Source organism: Lepidochelys kempii, chromosome 8 (genome assembly GCF_965140285.1).
Source record: "Lepidochelys kempii isolate rLepKem1 chromosome 8, rLepKem1.hap1, whole genome shotgun sequence".
NCBI lineage: Eukaryota > Metazoa > Chordata > Testudines > Cheloniidae > Lepidochelys > Lepidochelys kempii.
This window is the reverse complement of record NC_136387.1, coordinates 80,862,156-80,883,320: the sequence shown is the minus strand read 5'-3', so window position 1 is coordinate 80,883,320 and position 21,165 is coordinate 80,862,156. Positions and strand designations below refer to the sequence as shown.

The 21,165-nt window shown below is 37.1% G+C and overlaps 1 protein-coding gene across 16 annotated transcripts in view; it reads left to right on the top strand.

Annotated features, from left to right (window-relative positions):
- Positions 1-21,165, top strand: part of ADGRL2 (adhesion G protein-coupled receptor L2) — a 195,218-nt gene that overhangs the window by 98,812 nt on the left and 75,241 nt on the right. For all 16 annotated transcript variants that reach the window (XM_073357241.2, XM_073357237.2, XM_073357249.2 and 13 more), the window contains exon 3: positions 2,375-2,588. In XM_073357241.2, the coding sequence (XP_073213342.1) occupies positions 2,375-2,588 (214 nt within the window). The remainder of the gene's footprint in view (positions 1-2,374; positions 2,589-21,165) is intronic.

Here is a 21,165-nt window from a genome sequence, read left to right as displayed (position 1 = left end):
AGAGTGTGTTACTAGTTTTACAAGAACGCTGGGGGGAAAAAAATCTCCGGTGCTGTTGAAAAGTATCTACTTTTTTAAAGAAGTTGTTATTTAGTCTTATCACATCATCTAACGTATCACACAATTTAATATGATGATGGGTTCAAATTTTGTGTCAGGGAGACAAAGCAATCTGGTCTATGTCAAATCTTGTATGTATAGCACAGTGGTTCTCAAACTTTTATACTGATGACCCCTTTCACATAGCATGACTCTGAGTGCAACCCACCGTATAAATTAAAAACACTTTTTAATATATTTAACCATTATAAATGCTGGAGGCAAAGCGGGGTTTGGGGTGGAGGCTGACAGCTCGTGACCCCCCATGTAATAAGTTGAGGGGTCCCGATTCCCAGTTCGAGAACCCCTGGTATAGCAGAATATAGCTACTTTATGCTAGCGCTCTACATTGACTGCATAAAGAACTGATGTAAAGGACAAAAGGTTTCCCATTGAATTAGCTAGTCCTAGGTTTTGGTGCCCAGACAATTGCATGTTACTTCAAAACTCTCAATGGAATGATTTGCTTTAAGGAATTCTCTCAGACAGAAGAAGATTTCAGATTTTTTTTTTTTTTTTTTGGGTAAAAACAAGGATTTCCCCAAATTAATGAAGGATTTTTTGGGGAGGAAAGGGGGTGAATTTTCCTGATTGGATGCAGGAACTTTTCAGCACACTTCTGCAGAAATTACTTACATACTTATTCATAAGTGCTCTTACTCAAGTAATGTGCTATTAGTTTATGCAAAATGGCATAGGTAGGTACGCTAAAATGTCATGGGGGCCACCTTTGGGACATGGAACATCCCTGGGAAAGGAAAAGCTGCATTTCAAAGAGAGAGGAGAGGTACAAAGGGTGAGAACCGAGATTGAGGCAATGCTTTTCCCTCACATTGTTTAGCTGTGACTCTCATCATCTCTGCCTGCTCCTCACTCTTACAGACTGCTTGTCAGGCTGGGATCTGAATAGCTAGATAGGGGGCAAAGTAGCTGCCTGGCAAGGTGCTAATCATAAGGCCCTCTTGCCATCCCAAAGACCATTATCACCAGGGAACCCACACCTGAGGCCACACCTCCATCCTATCACCAAATGCACACCCACTGCTCCAGTCAGGCACCCCCCTCACCACTCAGCCAGTTGCCCCAAGCACACAGCGCCAGCACGGCCCCCCTCCCCCCCCCATCTTGGGTCAGAGCCAGAGGTCAGAAGCCAAATGCCCAAGCCCAGGGTGAGCCAGAGACATGGTCGAGAAGCAGAGCCGGGGGTCAGAGCCAAGGGTGTCCAGGATGGATAAAGGCAGGAGCAGGCATGGGCTGGAAGCAAGCAGGAGTAGGCACAAGAGTAGGTTGGGCCGGAGCAGACATGGGAGCAGGAAGCAGGATCAAGCACAGTTGCAGTGTGGGATGTGTTGTGCTGGCTGCTGCTGGGTCAAGTAGTAGTTTAGCTCCATCCGTTCACCAATCAGTACTTGCAGTCAATCAGCCTCAGCTGTGCCCCAGTGTTGATAGTAGACTGACCTCGCTGCAGCTGGCTCCCTGACGCTGGCAATCTCACCCAATCAGTTGCCTTTGCCACTGCCCACTACACACTCAGCTGCACCAAGCACTTCCCCTTACTGGAACTCCCACCGAATCAACTTCTTCATCTACTCCAGGGGTTCTCAAAATGGGGGTCGGGACCCCTCAGGGGGTCGTGAGGTTATTAACATGGAGGATCGTGAGCTGCCAGCCTCCACCCTAAGGTCCTGCCTCTGAAAACTTGGCAGTTATGTGAGTTGGTTGTGAGAAGAATTCTCCTCTGTTGTTTAGCTCAGTTTTCTGCAAATGTGCAATAAAAAAGCAGCAGCACATTGATTTACACTGTAAAAACAGTAGCTTTTCAGTGTAAAGGGCTGAAAACTTAACTTTGTAATATTTTTTTAAATTAAAGCTCAGAATGTGCGGAATCCAGAAGAAACCACCAGATGATTTTGAAATTCTGAAAACATTTCTTCACTCTGTGATTTTCTCTTATGCCTGGCAATACCTCATTACTGTATTTATCTTGCACACTGCCTGTAAAAGGCAGACCCTGGACCAATTCAATGTGAATTTAGATCTTTGGAAAACATTCAGATATTTTTAAAGATGTTTTGTAATTAGGCTAATATGATTACAATTCCAAAAGCTATGTTCTGTGAATGTGATAAAAAACATCTGTAATGGCTTGTGTTACTTTCCTCTCCTTGAGCATGGGACAGAAAGTGTAACATCCATGCATATGCCAGAAAGTGTTTTCCTTTTGTCAGTTTTTTCTCATTGTTCTAATTTGATTCCTTTTTTTTTTTTTTTAAAGGTTTCAGCCGAGCAGCATTACCATTTGGTTTAGTTAGGAGGGAACTGTCTTGTGAGGGCTACTCCATTGACCTTCGGTGTCCAGGAAGTGATGTTATTATGATAGAGAGTGCTAATTATGGACGGACAGATGACAAGATTTGTGATGCCGACCCTTTCCAGATGGAAAACACAGAATGCTTCCTCCCAGATGCCTACAAAATTATGACACAAAGGTAAAAATGCATTTACTGTTTTTCCAAAAGTGTACCGCACGATTAATTTACTCATTGTATATGTACTGATTTACATTTTCTCTTATGGAAAAATTATTCAAATATCCTTCTAATTTTTATCTAGTAATATTACAAAGAAATTGAAGCTAGCTACCAGCAAATCTTTCTGAGTTCCTTTTATAGTCTCTGTGATAAAAGTGAGAAATCAGGCAGGTGATTGCAAGGAGAATGAAACATTTCACTTCTTTGAAGTGTCACTGTATCCTCGTCTTTCAGGAAGTCAAACTGTACTCAAAAAGTATTCAAATGGCTGCTGCATGTTTAAGCAGTTTCTAAATGCTATCAATACAATCAATAGCTGACCCTCTGCTCACCTACAAAACATATCAAACTAAAACAACTGTACAGTCAGGTCAGTTCTTTGGAAAGGGTGTAAGCATTGTCCTCTTAGAGGACAAAACTGCTTTCTGACTGTCTTGCTCAGCAGTTATTACTATCACTCCAGCGTTCAGCAAGTTGCCCTGTTAGTTTCAGGGTATGAGATGTAGCACCAATAAAAGGGACTCACTGTAAAAAAGCTTCACAGAAATTGCATCTGCACTGAAGATTTACAGAAATTCTCCTGCCATGGCCTAATATTTGTGTAGATCAGCCAGTGCTAACAATTGTGGAAGTACTAGTGTAGATTTTTCATGGGCATGTTTACCATCCTGTCATCATCAGAGACTGGATAGAGACCTTCTGGAAAAAAAACTCCCTTGTAAGTGCTCAAGTGATATCTTCATATTATTAGCTTTGTCCGTTTTTGTTATAAAATGCAAAAAATCATGTCTTTTCAAATAGTCTCATTTTAACAGACAAATGAGTGGGAATTGGTGAAGATTGATGGTTTTCCCCACTTCAAAAAACCTCCACCCCTCATTATTCTGGGGGGGGGGAGGGGGGCTAAAAAAAGGTGGAGAGAAACAGTAAACCTCTGAGATTTATGAAGTCAAGTGAATAGTATTTCTTCTATGCTTTTTTCATTAATTATATTTTCTTATGCTATAAAAAGGCATGTTTTCTGTAAGTAAAGCCTAAAAGCAATAATCGTGTCTCCAGTCTACTATGATACTCTTTATCCTCCCTTCTATACCAGTACACATTCACCAATTTATTTTGTATTTCAGTACCTAGCCTATTATGAAGTTTTTCCAGAGTTTTATTTCCATTCTTTTCAACCATTTTGATGTTACTAACTGTAACAACAGCCTTCATAGACATAGAATTAGGGTAGCAATCTCGATCTTAAATTTTAAATGCTAGAAGGGTATTAAGGAATTTGAGATTATGTTTCAACTGATGGCTTTTGTGTTTGCGGTCAGTAGTGGAAGGACTCTGTAGCTAATCCTGGCCAAGTTAATGGAAAGGTTCCAGAACTTCTCTGAATCAGTTTGGATTGTCTTTTTGTGGTTCTAGTTCATTGTTGTTAAATAGATCAAGCCAGATTTCCACTGAGACTGCAGCAGCAGTGTCATCAGCCTGAGCGTCATCTGTCAAGTCCCTTCGAAACCACTTTCAGTTGCTTTGTAAGTGTAGTGCTTCTCTGTAGAGTTCCTTGTTGTGTAAAACACATGTTGTGTTTTGATCAAAGTCTTCTTTATGCTCAGCACATGTTTCAGGATTGTGGCAGTTGGATGCAAATATAAACAAGCAGTCTTCATAAGAGTTTCACCAGAGTGTCATTAGGAAGCTAGGACGTTAGTTTTTCCATCAGTGCGCATGAAGCTTATGGTGGTTGCAGAAGTATTTTTGAATTTTCATGATCTGCAGAACTGGGCTAGGTGTTACTTTATATCTCAACTGGAAAAAATCATGTGCTTCATATGTCAGAGGTTTAGATTATTTGCATCTGAGAAGTTTTAATCTTTTTCAGTTTTTTAAAATTCTCTTTTTGTTATCTAAGCAAATGGCCAAGACCATGTGTCACACTTTTCTGTAGTTTCTTGGCAGAAATTTCTAGACTTTTTGAGTTTAATGTTTTATGGTTTTCTTTTTCAGAGACTCAATGACATTTAGTAGGAATGCACTTTCCTTCTGTCTTCCAATATTTTCTTAACATTGCTCTCAATTTGTTCTATATAAAAAGAAGGTTGCAACTTTCTTATCAAGTATTTGAAGTCTTTATCTTTCATTTGTTTATTATACCATAACCAGTGATTGATCTTAGTTATTTTGGGGGGTGAATTGATGCTGGTCCTGAATAAAATGTATTTTGAAGAGGTGTTATATGTCCTGAAACAGGCACTTGTTTTTATTGCAGTTGTATTTCAATAACAACAATGGTATAGAGGATCATTAGACTCATCAGTGTACTGCTCTCTCAGTAGAAAAAAGCTTAATTCATTTGTACATTTGCTCACGAAGAAAGCATTATTTGGTGCTTTTTGAGATGAATACTAATCCTTTCCATCTCACTACTTAAGAGCTCCTGACAATGTTTTCTTTTTACTTCAGAAGAATGATCTGTTTCCATTATTACTTCAGTCCACTCAGTTACTTACTGCTGCCTTCAATTTTTTGGCAAGTCATATAAATTCATAGAGTGATGTTTAGTAATTACTAAATGCTACCCATGTGTTTGCAGTATTGCTCAGCAGCTTTAGCATTCACTACAAACCTAAGAAACACCCTAATGAAAACTTAAGATTGAAAAATAAGATGAGCTAACCAATTTAGTAGAGAACTGTGATATCAGAAGCCATGCCCACTTTCTAGAAGCTTGTAGATTCTGGCAAACCAAATCTCTCTTAAAATTTACAGATCCACCATCTCCTTCAGCATCCAGTGTTAGTTGATACTACCCACTGGACATGGTCATCTCTTTCCACTTACTTGTTTCTTTTCTTCTCTATGTTTCTTGGTAGTTCTTAACTTTCTTATTTTTTTCCTAATAGGCCTATCTTAGAACATTGATGTTCTCATCACTTTGCTTTTAACTTAAAGTATTTTTTATTCACGGATTGAAATTAGATCCCAGTGACTATAGTATAAAATCTTTCACATATATGTTACGGTAGAACCTCAGAGTTACGAATATCTTGGGAACGGAGGTTGTTGGTGATTCTGAAATGTTTGTAACCCTGAACTAAATGTTATGGTTATTCATTCAAAAGTTTACAACTGAACATTGGCTTCATACAGCTTTGAAATTTTACTATGCAAAAGAAAAATGCAACTTTTGGCCATCTTAATTTAGATGAAACAAGCACAGAAACAGTTTCCTTATCTTGTCAATTTTTAAAAAACTTTCTCTTTATTTTTTTAGTAGTTTACATTTAACACAATATTTGCTCTCTGTGTGCATGTGTGGTCTCTGCTGCTGCCTGAGTGAGTACTTATGGTTCCAAATGAGGTTTGTGGTTGAGCAGTCAGTTTCAGTATGTTCATGTAAATAGAAGTTCAAAAAATTAGCTTAAAAAAGGGAGGCAAAACCTGGCAGCACTTCCCTTCCCCCCATGCTCTCAGCCCTACACACACACACAAAACCTGATGGGGTTCCCAGGGTGGGGTGTGGAGGTGTGGTAGGAACTGTATTTCCCACAGTTCTAGGTTTGGTCAGTTTCATATAGTTATGTGTTAGCTGTTTGTTCCTTTCCTTTCTTTTTTTTTTTTTTTTTTCCGTAATGTAACATTGTTTCTAAAATATGTGTTAGTGAATGAGCAGTATAATCGCCTAGCAATAGTTTCAAGCCGTGTGGGATTTTTATGTGTAAAAACAATCTGGATGAGTTGATACTTATTAACTATACAATACCTCCCCTAGGGAGAAATTTACTATTTTTCCCATATTTTTTTCTTTACTTTAAAAAAAAAATGAAATAAAAAGGTTAGACACATAAGGAGCCTGAGGACAAGAACTTCCTTGCTTGTGAGGAGTCCTGAGTGCAGCTGTAGCCAGTAACTCTTGTGAGACTTTGAAGTTGACATTACTAGCTAATATTGTTCTTTGTAGACAAATTGGTGGCTTGAAAATTAACTTTTAAAAAAAAATCCACTTAGAAGCCAGTTTTAGAAGAATGAAAATGGTTTGTCTGAGTTATTTTCAAACTGCCTGTTCACCTATGAAGACTTTCTGCCTGCAGTGTCAACTTCAAAGCCTAGCTTTACAGACACTGAGAAACTGAAGATGATCACTACCAATTTCTGTTGAGGCAGGCACTGAAGATTTTATGGCTTCTGCATGCTTTTTCAGTTTTTATAACTTTAAATAATAACATTTAAAATATTTGTGTATATATATGTATATATGTTTTAAAATGAGACATTCTATAATAAGCCAAATAACATTCAAATGTGTGTGGTTGCTAGGAGAGCCACATTTTTCTGGATGCTGAGGGCACTTTGTTTCCAAGTATGGATAGAATACAACAAAATAAGCCTTTTATGTTTGGTAATTCTTTCTGGATAATATTAGACAGTCGATGTGAATTTTCCCACATATATTTTAAAACAGAACTCCTAGAAGATGATACATACAAGAACTAAGCAAAACCCTGATGAATATTAATAACAGAGATTTGTGTGGTGCCAATATAATACAAGTGGTTCACTTTCTGTTGGCATGCATATTCCAAGAACCACATGGCTTTCTTCAAAATTTTGGATCGTCGAGGAGGTAAAATTTCTGCATTGGTGAGTGGTTAGAAGAAAGCTGCCAGTCAGGACCTCTGGGCTCCAGGCCGATCTCTACAACTGACTTGATCTAAGTCATTTAACCATTTTGTGACATGGTAGAACTAATATGAAATGAAACTAATGGGCTTAAAAGAAAATTTGTCATATGACTCTGGATCACACAGAACTGATAGTTCATTTAAAAAGGCAAAAAAACAACGTTTGAGTGCCTAAAAAGTATTAATGGACAGCAAAAGTAACACTAGCTTTCTAAATCAAATGCAGTGTCCTTAACAATAAAGGTTATAACATCTTTATTCTACAAACAGCTGCATGGATCTTTGAAGATGAGATCTGTAGGGCTCAATGGGTAGTGATCAATGGCTCCATGTCTAGTTGGCAGCCGGTATCAAGCGGAGTGCCCCAAGGGTCGGTCCTGGGGCCGGTTTTGTTCAATATCTTCATTAATGATCTGGAGGATGGCGTGGATCGCACCCTCAGCAAGTTTGCAGATGACACTAAACTGGGAGGAAAGGTATATGCTGAAGGGTAGGGTTAGGATACAGAGGGACCAAGACAAATTAGAGGATTGGGCCAAAAGAAATCTGATGAGGTTCAACGAGGACAAGTGCAGAGTCCTGCACTTAGGATGGAAGAATCCCATGCACCGCTACAGACTAGGGACCAAATGGCTAGGCAGCAGTTCTGCAGAAAAGGACCTAGGGGTTACAGTGGACGAGAAGCTGGATATGAGTCAGCAGTGTGCCCTTGTTGCCAAGAAGGCCAATGGCATTTTGGGCTGTGTAAGTAGGGGCATTGTCAACAGATCAAGGGACGTGATCGTTCCCCTCTATTTTACATTGTTGAGCCTCATCTGGAGTACTGTGTCCAGTTTTGGGCCCCACACTACAAGAAGGATGTGGAAAAATTGGAAAACGTCCGGCGGAGGGCAACAAAAATGATTAGGGGACTGGAACACATGAGTTATGAGGAGAGGCTGAGGGAACTGGGATTGTGTAGTCTGTGGAAGAGAAGAATCGGGGGATTTGATAGCTGCTTTCAGCTACCTGAAAGGGGGTTCCAAAGAGGATGGCTCTAGACTGCTCTCAGTGGTAGCAGATGACAGAACAAGGAGTAATGGTCTCAAGTTGCAGGGGGGGAGGTTTAGGTTGGATATTAGGAAAAACTTTTTCACTAGGAGGGTGGTGAAGCACTGGAATGCGTTACCTAGGGAGGTGGTGGAATCTCCTTCCTTTGAAGTTTTAAAGGTCAGGCTTGACAAATCCCTGGCTGGGATGATTTAGTTGGGGATTGGTCCTGCTTTGAGCAGGGGGTTGGACTATATGACCTCCTGAGGTCCCTACAAACCCTGATATTCTACGATCTGGTCTGTATTGTGCCATGAAGAACATAGTTTCAAATAGGCCTTTGAAAGAAGAAAAAATAACAAATGATCAGAAAACTGTATGAACGTTGCAACTTGGGAATGCACCAACTGAAAGGGTATTTATCACACAACCATAATAGCCTGTCCATTTTTTAAAAAGTGGTAATAGAAAAGGTATCCAGATTATTTTTGAACTGCAACAAAAAAGTGAGAGTTTCCTTTGTTAATAATATTGGACTCCCTGGGCCAGACTCTCATTTACACTAAGACGCCCCATACACAACTCTGGCAATGTAAACGGGCCTTAAAGTAAATTCCATTTAATCTCACCTATCATTCCTTTATATTGCCAGAGTGGTGTAAATGGACTGTGCCATTAATAAGAATCTGTGCCAATTTGGTTTATCTTCATAATGATTCAGAAAAGTATGCAATCCCCCCTCCCCAAAAAACATCAGGCAGAGAAAGTTGTATCATCCTTAGCTAAATGTGCTCTCTGGGTGACCTTTTTCACTCTTAAAAACACATGCGAACACATACACATATACAACAATTAGCCCACACTGGAATACCTTTGTAAATGAAAGAAGTTTAGATAAAATTATTTTTCTTAAAATAACATTTCAGTGAGTCTACTAATAAATGTGTGCAAGTAAATTATATGTGACTCACATGCAAATGTGTGTTGGGAAACTAACAAAAAATAAAGTAAGGGCTTGCCTACACAGCCCCGTAGTTCACACAGCAAAGGTGTGAGTTGAAGTGTGTACTAGCATGCTGCAAAGTAACTCACTCCTCGTGGATGCTGTTGGCCCAAAGTAAGGTATCTAGTAAAGTTCATGTTATCGAAGTCTTCTTTCAAAGAGGACTATGTTAATGTGAACTGGGTACTTTTTAGTTCGCTCCAGTAGCAACCCCACAGAAGAGTTACTATGCAGTACGTTCGTGCGTGCTGCGATTCACACCCCCATAGTCTGAACTGAGAGGCCGTGTAGACATAGCCAGAGAGTGTTCTTTAAAAAAGAGTGGATTCTAGCATTTAACTAAATAATTGTCACAAGAGAGAGCTAGTTTCCTTACTCTGAAAAAAACATTGATTGTATCCTCAGTAAAGTTCCACAGAAGGTGGGGAAATTGTGGAAATACCACTTGAAAGATGTAGTTTTTATAAGATGAAATGGGAATGAGCCCCAGAGCCATCTCTTTCCCTCTCACACAACTTTTGGAAGCCCTGCCTACAAGTAAGTGGCTGTACTGTTGTGGTGAAAAGGGTTTGGATGGAGCAAGAGAAAGCCAGATGAAAAGCCACTGATGCTGAGGAGCCAGGGAGTAGTGCAGATTCTATGCCTCCATGCAGATGCCCTGGTCCTCCATGGATATCCTGATATCTGTGGGGAAATCTTTAAATAAGGACAAATTGTAGGAAACTTTGGGTTGAAACTTCCTGAGCTTTGTGTCCGTTACACTGTTTTTCTCCTCATGAGTGCTAGATAGCTGTGATTGTATTTTGTTTATTTAACAGCACTGAAATTTGTTTTAGAAAAATGCACAAAGAATCCTATGGGTTTGTTTTCCAGGTGACAGATAAGAAGAGTAGATGTACATAAGGTACAGGTCAAATTAGGGACCTTCCCCTCTTTCAAAAATCCTTCTTTATAAAATGTTACTACAGAAAAGTAGGAGAATAGGGGACACAAAAGCTGTGCTAAAGGAAGAAATTCTTTAATACAATTTTTGTTTTACTACCTTCATGCATATTACCCTTCCTCTGCAAGATAGCACACAAATATGATGGAAAATGGTAACTCATTTGCAGAGGAAAGAGAGAGCGGGAAAGAGAGATGTTCAATCTTTTCCTAACAATGCAATGATTTTTTACATTCCACATATCAGTGTGTGTGATATATCATTGAAAGAAAAAAATTAAATACCCTTCCACTCAGAAGACACATCCTGCATGTGCTGCTATATGTTCCTTGCTTGTCAGGTCTACAAAAGAAACAGTGGCATATCAGATTATCTCCTTTCAAGTGAAAACAAGCCAGGTTCTTTCTAATTGAAATGAAATAAATCTTTCCCTGGACTCCAGTCTTAGATGGAGGGAGTTTCATTCGCCAATTCCTGTTGATTAATCTCATCGGAATGAAACACTTCAGCTTCTTAAGCCCTGTCTGCACCCGTGGAACGCAAAACTGGTTTCAGAACCAGGTTCGCATATTGAATGTTCTGCCAGAGTAAACCATTTTAGAGCATCTCAACCTAACTCCCTCTGACAGGTCTCAGGCTTGATTCTGTGACCAGGTGTAGCCTGGCTTCAAAACTACATTTCTTAATGTAGTTTAAAACTATTATAATGGGCAACAATTCATAGTCAACTCCTCATCTGTAGAAGGTGTTGCGTTGTTGAGGATGAAGCATCTCTCTTTTGGGGATCTGTCAGGCATAGACAAGGACTCCTCAGACCCTTGCTGCTGTTTGTGCTTTTATATGAATACTGTAGCTATTCCTTTTGTGGATGAGGGCTGACTTTGTTAAAGATATTCAGTAGTGCAACGTGTCTCATAGTATGATGTAACCTGCGTTTTTCTGTTTCTGTTCCCTGGGTAGTTTGGATATTTGCTCTCATTTTTATATCCAAAAAGTAGTAATTTTGATCACTGTATTTCAGATATCAATTTGGATGACTACTGCCCTGATTGCACGTGCATCAAAGCTGCCATTGTAAATGACCGAGTATAAAATATACGGTCTGTATTTTGCTTTGGCATGTCATTGGTGTTCATTACCAGATTGCTGATAATGTCTTCACAACTTCTTTACCATACGTTTATCAAAGCCATCCAGTCCCTTTTAGACTGCTATTTAAAAACTGCTCACATAAAAGCAGATGTACAGTCATAAGCCCTGATGCTGCAAACAGTCACCCACATGAGTATATTTATTCAAGTGGATGTTAAAGGGCTCCTCATACTTAAATTGGGTTTCTGACCATAGCCAATGCTGTGTGGCTCTGTGGATTTTGCTTTTCTTCTGTGTATGAGGCTCAATAGTGAATTATGACTCAGGTAAAAGGAAAAAAACAGAAGCCATACAATGACCCAAGTGCACAATCTCTTTTTTATGAATGAAGCTATTCATCATAGAGTGGTATAGCACTGAATATTTATGAGTCACACCAAAATCTTTAGTCCACTGAATATGCTGCATTAGTAGAGGAAAAAGCAGTCATGCCCATGGGATGATAAAAAACCTTACTTGACAGTGTTCATTTTTGCTACCATTAATTTTAAATTAAAAACTGGTAAGCTTGGTTTATTCATTTAAGAAAGAACAATATTTGTATAGCTGTAATGGTTCAGATCATTCTCTCACAGTATCTTTTAACAGCCTAGATACAAAAAGCCTCAGTTTATTAAGTCTGAAAAACAGTCGGGTGAAGTGAGACAACTATCAGTGTAAATTTATTCACTTTGTGATGTGTTCTGTAGTTGTTTTTTGCAGCATGTGATTTGAAGATTGATCTCTGGCATTGTAATTGTCTTAAGAAATGGACAGTCTGCGAAAGTAACAACTTTTCCTAAACTTATTAGAATAGGCTACCTATTTGGGAAACTTCAGTAAGAATGAATTTGACTTAAAATTAAATTGGGATACATTATTAAACTGCTTATAGATATTTTATTTTGTAATATGGGATCTTTTATTTAAGCTGTCTTTATTTCCTGTCACTAACAAAAGTTATGATCAAATTTTTTCCTTGTATCACTGTATGTTTTTATTTGGTAGATTGGTGTATATGTGTTTTGGGGCATATTTTTATATCACTCTGTGCAGTATATTCATTTGCAGTATTGTATGCACACATTATATGAGAAGTATGTTTCAGATTCTATCGCTTTATTACAGATTTAGGGCCCCGTCCAGCATTCCTGTAGTGAGTTCACTAATGTATGTAAAATCTCTTATGCAGATTGTATCACTTACTATACATATTGTTATGATTAAGTTATTTAGCCACATTATTTGGTGGATTAATGACAGTGAGAACTTGGCTGAGACAACATTTATTTTACCCCCAATGCATTGAATTTTTAGCTTTCCATTCATTATTTTAGATAATTTGTATACTTTCTGTTCACTTGGTGACTTTCTGGTCCAGCCCTGAGATGTTCTCATTGATAATTTATATTCTCATATATTTAATAGATAAAAAGAACATGTTTATAAATAGCTAAGGCAATTTTTGGGTCATAAAATATCACTATAAGAGAATAAGACCGTTTATTTTTATATTTCCATGAACAGTTTGGTTAGATTCACTACAGTACTAGTCAAAACAGCTAAATTATCTGATAAATTGATTTAGGATTTTTATACATGTGTTCACATAGACATTTATCTCAACATTTGCTGAGGCGACCTTTATTAAGCTATGATGACTGCTGAATAGGAAATGTAACCAAGGTTTTTTTTATTCAAATATAATTTAAATATTCATCAAAGAGGAGTTATGCTTGAAACTGCCAGAGACTATTAACATCAAAAAATATAATTAACTGCACTGGGTATCATGAAGCAGAGTTAGCCAAATAGCCGAGAGGTCTAATTGCTCTCGAGCTTGAGAAGCAATGGTTTTATTTTATACCGTTGCTGTGGAATTAATAGTAATGTGGTTTCCTGTGTGAAGCAATTAAAAGTGGCCTGTTAAGATTCATTGCGCTATAGGAAATCTGTTGAATATCACTTAGTAAGCAGGATTGACATGTTTAAAAAAAAAAAGTACATGAAGATGAGTATTGATAGGGCGAGTGTAGATCTTAAATTAACAGAGATTAGTGTGAACTGAACAATATGTTTAAGTAGAATTATGAGAACTTTTTAGTGTTATGAAATTAGTGCTGGCAGTGACATCATCTAAAAAGCTTTCAGTGTTAATAATGCTGTTATTTACTGCTATAGAATTTAGAAGAATTATTACAGTAAGAGAATTTAGCTGGGAGGAGAAGAAAAGAAAGAAAAACAAGGATTTAGAAGTTAAAAAGTGGCTACAGTGTAATATAGAAATGTACTCATTTCACATTCTGGAAGTTTATTTCTTCCACAGATTGATCCCCTACTTAAAGAGCACTCTAATCTTTGTATTACAATTAAGCTTTCTAGTTCAATGCAATAAGAAAACATCTTTTATTGAACCCCATAGATCTTGCATTTGCCCAAGCTATATAGTCTTAAATTGGGCAGACATTCTGATGGCATTTTGACATTAATGAGGTTACTGAAGTGAAAAAGTTTAAGGGCCAAAGCTATGGGCAACAGTATGATGTTACAGAATTTCTTTTTTTTTTTTTTAATAATGAAGTTGCAACTAATTACTTAATAAATTGTCCATGATTACTAAAAGACATAGTAATTCCAGTCTTTATCCTTTTTTTTATGTAGTATAGACCAATGATACACACACCCCCTCCAAATCTGGACCCACAAATTAAATTGGAGCCACAAAGTGTTCTTTTATGAAATGTAATAACCTTGAATATACTAAATGTATATATAAATTATTAAATTTACAGTGAAATCTGACTTTTTAGGGTGTTTGTAGAAGATTAAAAATATCTCAATGCTAAAACAAAACTAAAAATCCTAACTAGAACTTCAGTTTCTTATAAAGATTTGCTGTCTGTGTCATACATTATTTAACATGCTCACCCTGTTTATATCAGTGACATAAGAGTGCATGCTAGTTTCTCAGAAGAGTACTGTCTTTGCCGCATCACAGCACACTGCTTTGTACTCCCAGACTTGCACATGGTGTTAGCAGATATTTAAAGCACTTCAACCTAACATTTTATAGGTCATGATGAACTGAGCCTATAAAACAAGTTACTGCTATGAAGTTAATGCAGTCTTAGAGTGTAGCATAGACTGAATATGTTACTCAGTACTCTGTGTAATATTTTTAGTTTGCTTGGGAAATATCAAAGAGGGGAATTCTTATCTCATATACATTTGCAGTGTCAAATCTGTTTCATAACACAACTATGGTACAGAATCCTGCACTTCAAATTTACTATCTGCAGTCATATATTTTTTCAAGTTTGTCACTAAAATATGCAGTTATACCTACAATTTTGATATCTTAATACATACATAGTCTCTAAAAACCTTAAAAGATGAATTAGGGATTAAAAAAAGCATTTCTTTGAACAAATGTAGGGGATATTATAATCTCAGACCTTTGCTAGATGCAACAAGAACCCTGTGTCCCTGCCCAAACTCTCTTAGTTAACATCTTGCAATGAGAGACCTTAATATTTATTAAAATCATATAATATCTCATCTGACAAGATATGTACTTTTTCCTTGTGCAAAAGCTTCCATATTAAATTATTGGTGATAGTCTGTGCAATTAAGATCCTTTAACCTTATTGTTCATTACGTCCAATACTTCCAACGTTCTCTTTCTGACTTTTAGCTGAAGGGACAGTGATTTTGAAAATGTATTTAATCTAAGCATTTTATCAGCACTGTGAAACAATTGGTTCATCATAAATCAAACTGTGTTCCCTAACCCCGGGATTTGTATGAGACTGTGTTTCTGTTTAACAACAAGACATGTTGGACTCAATTATTTTCTCATTTAAGAGTTCTCTACCAGTTCTCTACCCATCATCTTTCTGATGTTAACTTCATTTCTTATACACGGTGAACTCAGCTGTACTATTATGCTTCCAAAGCTGTAGGTGTTTTCTTATCTAAAATGTAGCAGCACAGATAATGCCTTCAGTGTATTATTCTAGTGCCAGCATCACAGATGGGTATGAAAACCGTCATTTACTTTGTATATTTAGCTTTCTTAGATAATTTCACTGCCTTTGTGACAGATATAGCAAAAGGACACCTCCTGGAGTCACATTTAAAAAAGAGCACTTTGTTAATATGCTGTAGACAGAATACATATGAGTTAGTGTTCAGTTATCATGAATGCCATCAGCAGTGCCTTGTTGCTTTTTTATCAGCCACTTCCTGCTGTCAGCTCAATTCTAATTTCAATAGAAAAGGATTTGCATTAAATGTAATGCAGTATTATACACAGCTAACATGGGGGTTTTAATTGTGCAAACACATGAGACTCCTGCAGTGGTAGGTAGTTTGATACAAGGATTAGATTATGACTATTTCTGTCACAATTAAAGATTAGCTCCAAGTTGATAGAGATGAGCTAGAGAATTTTCTCATGCATTTCTTATGCAGGTGAGCCTGCTTGATTTGATATGTAAAAATCACAAGACACCCATTTCTGCAAATGTAAAAGCAAACAAACAAAAATCCACCCTACTTCATTGGATTAAGACTGGGCACACTAGGATTCAGAAAAAACAGTTTAAACAAGTAATTTAATCTGAACTGCAGATCAAAAAAGAGTGGGGGGGGGGAAAGGTAGCACTATCTTTCTTGAGTTAGAAGAGTGGGAAGATACCTTTGCTGAGGAAGTTCTGTACCTGGAAGCCGTGTGAGCTTTCCAGATGATAATTAGATTCAGACATCATTGTGGATAATGAATAACTGTGCTTTTGTGACAGGCTTTCCTCTCTGAATAAAAGAAAGTACTTGTAGTAAGGACTTTGAGATACATTTTAATAAAAATGACACCACTGTTACGGAGTTGATTAAAGACCCTACAAGAGACAGCACTTCTGTCTCAAGTTTTAAACCATATTGGGACAAGAAATCAGCAAATGAAATCAAGGGGCTCTAATTTTGTTTTTAGTCATCAGCTCAACATATATACCTACACAGCCATAAAACCCAGAGCGAAACGTGAAGAGACGGTTTAAAAAAGGACTATGCTATGTTGATGTCAGATTGCAGTCTAATGAGAACCTTTCAAAAAGTAAAATAAAAGGAAGTGATGAAATTAGTTATCTTGGGGCATAAGATTTCAACTCTTGCTATGCATTTTGCCTCTGGAGGTCTGTTCAGCTGCGCACATGAATCGCTGCCATAACCCTGTGGAATCAGCAGATACCTAGTGATGGCACAGTGCCTTTGTTGATGAAAATCATAACCAAAAAGGGGTTGTTCCCCAGGGCAGGTTTACTGAAAACAATTTATTCTTTTTCACCCAGTAAAACTCATCGTACATGCAGGTTCTTTTGCATTATTACAAATTCTAATCCTCTGAGTGGGTAATTAACGGACCAGAAAAGCCGTTTGTGGAAAGGAAGAGCCATAAGGGTGAAAAATATTTCTCCACTGAACGATCTTTAAGGAGTAAATAATTAGAAGAGCGAGAGGTTTGGGATGACCAACCTAAATCTGAGCATAATTAGGAGGAGTACAGTCTGAAAATTGAATCACTTGGTATGTGCAACAATTCTTATATCATAAGACTAATTAAATATTTAAAAGCCAAAATACTTCCACTATTTGAAGAAAAATAACCTGCCACAAAAGGGTCGCTAACTTCGCAGATAATTAGCAAGGGTTATGGGGGGAAGAATATCATAGATTGGCTCCAAGGTTCCTTTGCAAGGTCATATCTTATTATGCTGTATCTTTTATATGTTCTGGTAACAAGTTTCTTGCTAATTTAATCTAACTAGGGCATCCCATCGCGATTTTCCATTTCCCTTGTTAAAAATGTGATCATTTCTCTATGTGCAAACTGCAGTAGGTGAACATTTTTATACATAATTGCTCCTAATTGATACAGGTCAAAATATTTTTTTAATTATTCAAGAGGAAGTTTTGAAATTATGAACACAATATTGATGTTTAAAGACCAGTTAGGGTTTTTTTTAATTTTGGAATTATGCTCTTCTCTCCACTGTATAGTGAGACCTGGTGACCCTGTGAATTCAGCCTGGTCTCAGTGGCCTGCTCTGTACATAAATAAGGCTTACTGTCCTACTAAAACTAACGTAAATTTGTGTTGAGTATGCAGTTCTACAAACGAGAATTGTGCTAGATTAATAAGACCCTGAGTGAATCAAACCTAATTTGCACTAAACTGACCCAAATGTCCAGTCAAATTGTAAGAAATTATCAAAGTGCCTGAAGTATCAGAAGTTGTATTAACAAATAACCATTATAACTTTAAAATTGCTTATATTAGTAATTAAGGGGAATTTTGGGGGCAATATTAAGATGCATTAAAGATCTATACAAGTTAACTTGTAGAATAAATCTATGCATACTTTCATAATTCATGGTACAATATATATTACTCAGAGAATCACATTGAAGCGAATAGGAAGCAATCTTAAATTGTAAAACCTTAACCACATTATGAAAATGGTAAATGCCAGCCCATGGATAAAAAAGAATTACAGGGTGCAGAAATTAAAATAATTTAATAATTTAATTTAATAATTTAATTAAAATAAAATAATTTTTACTATCATCTGGTGCTTTTTATCTTTGTGTGTTCATTACAGCACTATGCATGAGAGAGAGAAATCGGGGTTAGGTTTTTTCCCTTCCCTCCACTTTTTGTATTTTGTACTATAGTGTTGCATGTTAGAAATTAACATTAGAATGTGATGTGACTGCAGTAGCACCAAATCCTCTTCTGAAACCTGCATAGCTTCCGAAAGACAATGCCTGCACCTAAAACTGTGCCGCTTTTTGTGAGACTCCTGGTAAGCATTAGCCTGAATATCTGCACATCTACACCCAAGTAGAGGTGTTTCTCTAAAAAAACAGCTTACTTGCGCCATTAAGCAGAGGAAAAGAGTTGGAAAAAAAGATGGGGAGAAAAATTATCCAGTACCTGTGGGGAAGGGCAAATGAGGATAATCTGTGTCACTTATTCAAATACTTTGATAATACTTAGCTTACATAGTTAGATAAGCACACCTGTGTGTTATTTACTCCTTTTCAGTGGTGAAGTGGTTTACTTGGGTGCTTTGTACAGGGCGTCTGTTAATCAGGGTCTGCTTATGTTTAGGATTGTCCTTTACGAAACTTACACTGCCATTCTCCCTTTGCTGTGCTCTCACTTGCAACAAATAAACATGTATGTGTTTTTATTTCAGCTCCCCAACCCCAGCCAGAAATGCAGCGGAAATCCTATTTAGTACATAGCTGATTTCTTCTTTATGCTGTCACACTTCCCTTTTTTTGTTTGCATGCACAGCTCGAATTCATTGCAAGAATTTAGCCTTCTAAAATAAAGGAGACATGGTCTACTTAAGATCATTCTTCATCTGAGGACTAGAAACTATTTTATTTTATATTAGATTTATAAGTAATACCTAAAATTATTATACGTAAAAGATATTTAAAAAAAAGGAATTATTTTATTTTGCGTTCTTTGTATACCTAACTACACTTTGTGTATAGTTAGTTTCACTGTATCTCCTGTATAGAGCATAGCCAGTTAGATCATTATTGTCCCCTGTTTTAGTAGGTCTTTTCCACAGCAAAAAGGGAGAGAGAAGCGTTTTTTAAAAATAGGAAAATGTGTTTGTAAAACCACAAAATTGGCAGAGAAACTAGGGACAAATGTAATACCTGAAAACCCTTTTAACTCATGTTTTAATTGACTTGATATCAAGTTTATGGTGTTCCTATAATATTGGCATTCACGTCAATAAACAGAGCACTAAAATAGGAACGAATAGTAGCAAGAGTAATCTATTTGATAAATTATCTGTGAGTAATTAAGAATAGTTTAAAGTTTCCCCTTTCTAACATTTGGCTGCTTTGAAATTTGAAAACATGAATACTAAAAAGCAGCTGGGTCAACACGTTAAAAATTGTTAAAAGTGTGAGGTTGAAATCAAGAAAAACTAGGCTTATTTCAGCATACAAATCTAATATGCATCTATCGATATTGAATCAGAGGAGATAATCCTATGAAGGAGATTGTGGGAGATGCACTTTTTCTTGTAATTTAACAAATTTGAATGTTTATCCTTCAAAGCAATTGTTAAATCTTAATGGTTTTAATCCTGAGAGTCCTACAAGATTACAATGTAACAGGCAACAGATATTACTTATGAATTATGACTTCATATTTATGTGACAAATGGGAACGTTACTATGGAACATCTCCTTTTGCCATATTAATTACACAGCATTTAGCTTCCTAATGTTATGTTGACTTAGTAATTAGTAAGACTCAACAAATCATCAATATTATATTTTTCTCAACCCAGTAGTGTCAGAATTGTGGATAGTAATCAACGGTCTGAAAAACAAAACCAAAAAAAGGACTACAAAAATGTATTCTTTCAAAATGTTTTTCATTCAGACTGGCCAAGGCGTGATATAAATTATGAGGCCAGCAATGTGAGTCTGCAGACCAATTTCTGGACTACCTTAATAAGAGCCAGAAAGATCTCTAACATTTAAGCAAATTGCTAAGGGCCAGATTCTGTTCTCATATGTGCACATCCATCTCCCATTTTTCTCCTCATTGTTAAAACCAACATCAAAGCAGGTAGATTTCTGGTTTCCCTTTGAGCTGAGTAAAGTGGGTGCTCTTTTCCTTTAAAGGAATAATCTTAGGGGTTACTATCTTGCAAACGAAGGAGTCCTATACACAGTAGTAAGAAAATTGCCAGTGAGGCATACTGTACTTTTAAAGGTTTCAGAGTAACAGCCGTGTTAGTCTGTATTCGCAAAAAGAAAAGGAGTACTTGTGGCACCTTAGAGACTAACCAATTTATTTGAGCATGAGCTTTCGTGAGCTACAGCTCACTTCATAAAAAGCCAGGTATGCAGTCACATATCAGTCTGTCAGAGGGTTGTGCTTTGCAGGCAGGGGGAGATATTCACCCTCTCTGCATGTGTTCACTGTTGTATTATTTCTATTTCTATAGCAACATTGATGTTCCAACAATGACTGCCACTCACCTCTTCAAACCTGAGCTCAACGGCCAAAGCTAATATTGGTTCTTTAGGGCTTTCTTTCTTGACAATTTCTCCCTACTCTTCGGGATTAGAATAAACTCAGTTTACTAACTGTTTAGGTATCATATAGCATATAGTAAAGTATTAGTCATAGTATGTAGTAAAGTTTATGTATTTTAAAAACTTTGTATCCTAAGAATATAATATTCTTGCTACTTTATGTACGTGTTGTCTATGTAACTTTGTAAGGCTAAATTAGAAAAAACTAGCAATTAAATAGTGCTTGACATCTCCAGAGATGTTAGGCAGTCCTGAAAAGATTTATCTTCCCCCATAACTTTACTCACCAAGAGTCATCCCAGTGACTGAATATAGAGCCTTGACTGCAATGGGGCTACTTCTAGTGTGTAAAATTAATCAGGTGCATAAGTTTTTGCAGGATCAGGGCCTTAATTAATTTCTGTTATCCCCACATCCCTGACGACTCATTTAAATTGATATCCCCATTTTACACCTGAGAATACTAAAGCAGCGTGAATAAGTGACCTGTTGAAGACACAAAAGCAGTCATCATGAGAGCTGGGGAATTAGAATTTGGGAGTTGCTGACTTGAGTCATATTCTAGCTGGAATTAGAATTTGGGAGTTACTGATTTAAGTCAGATTCTCAAAGTAT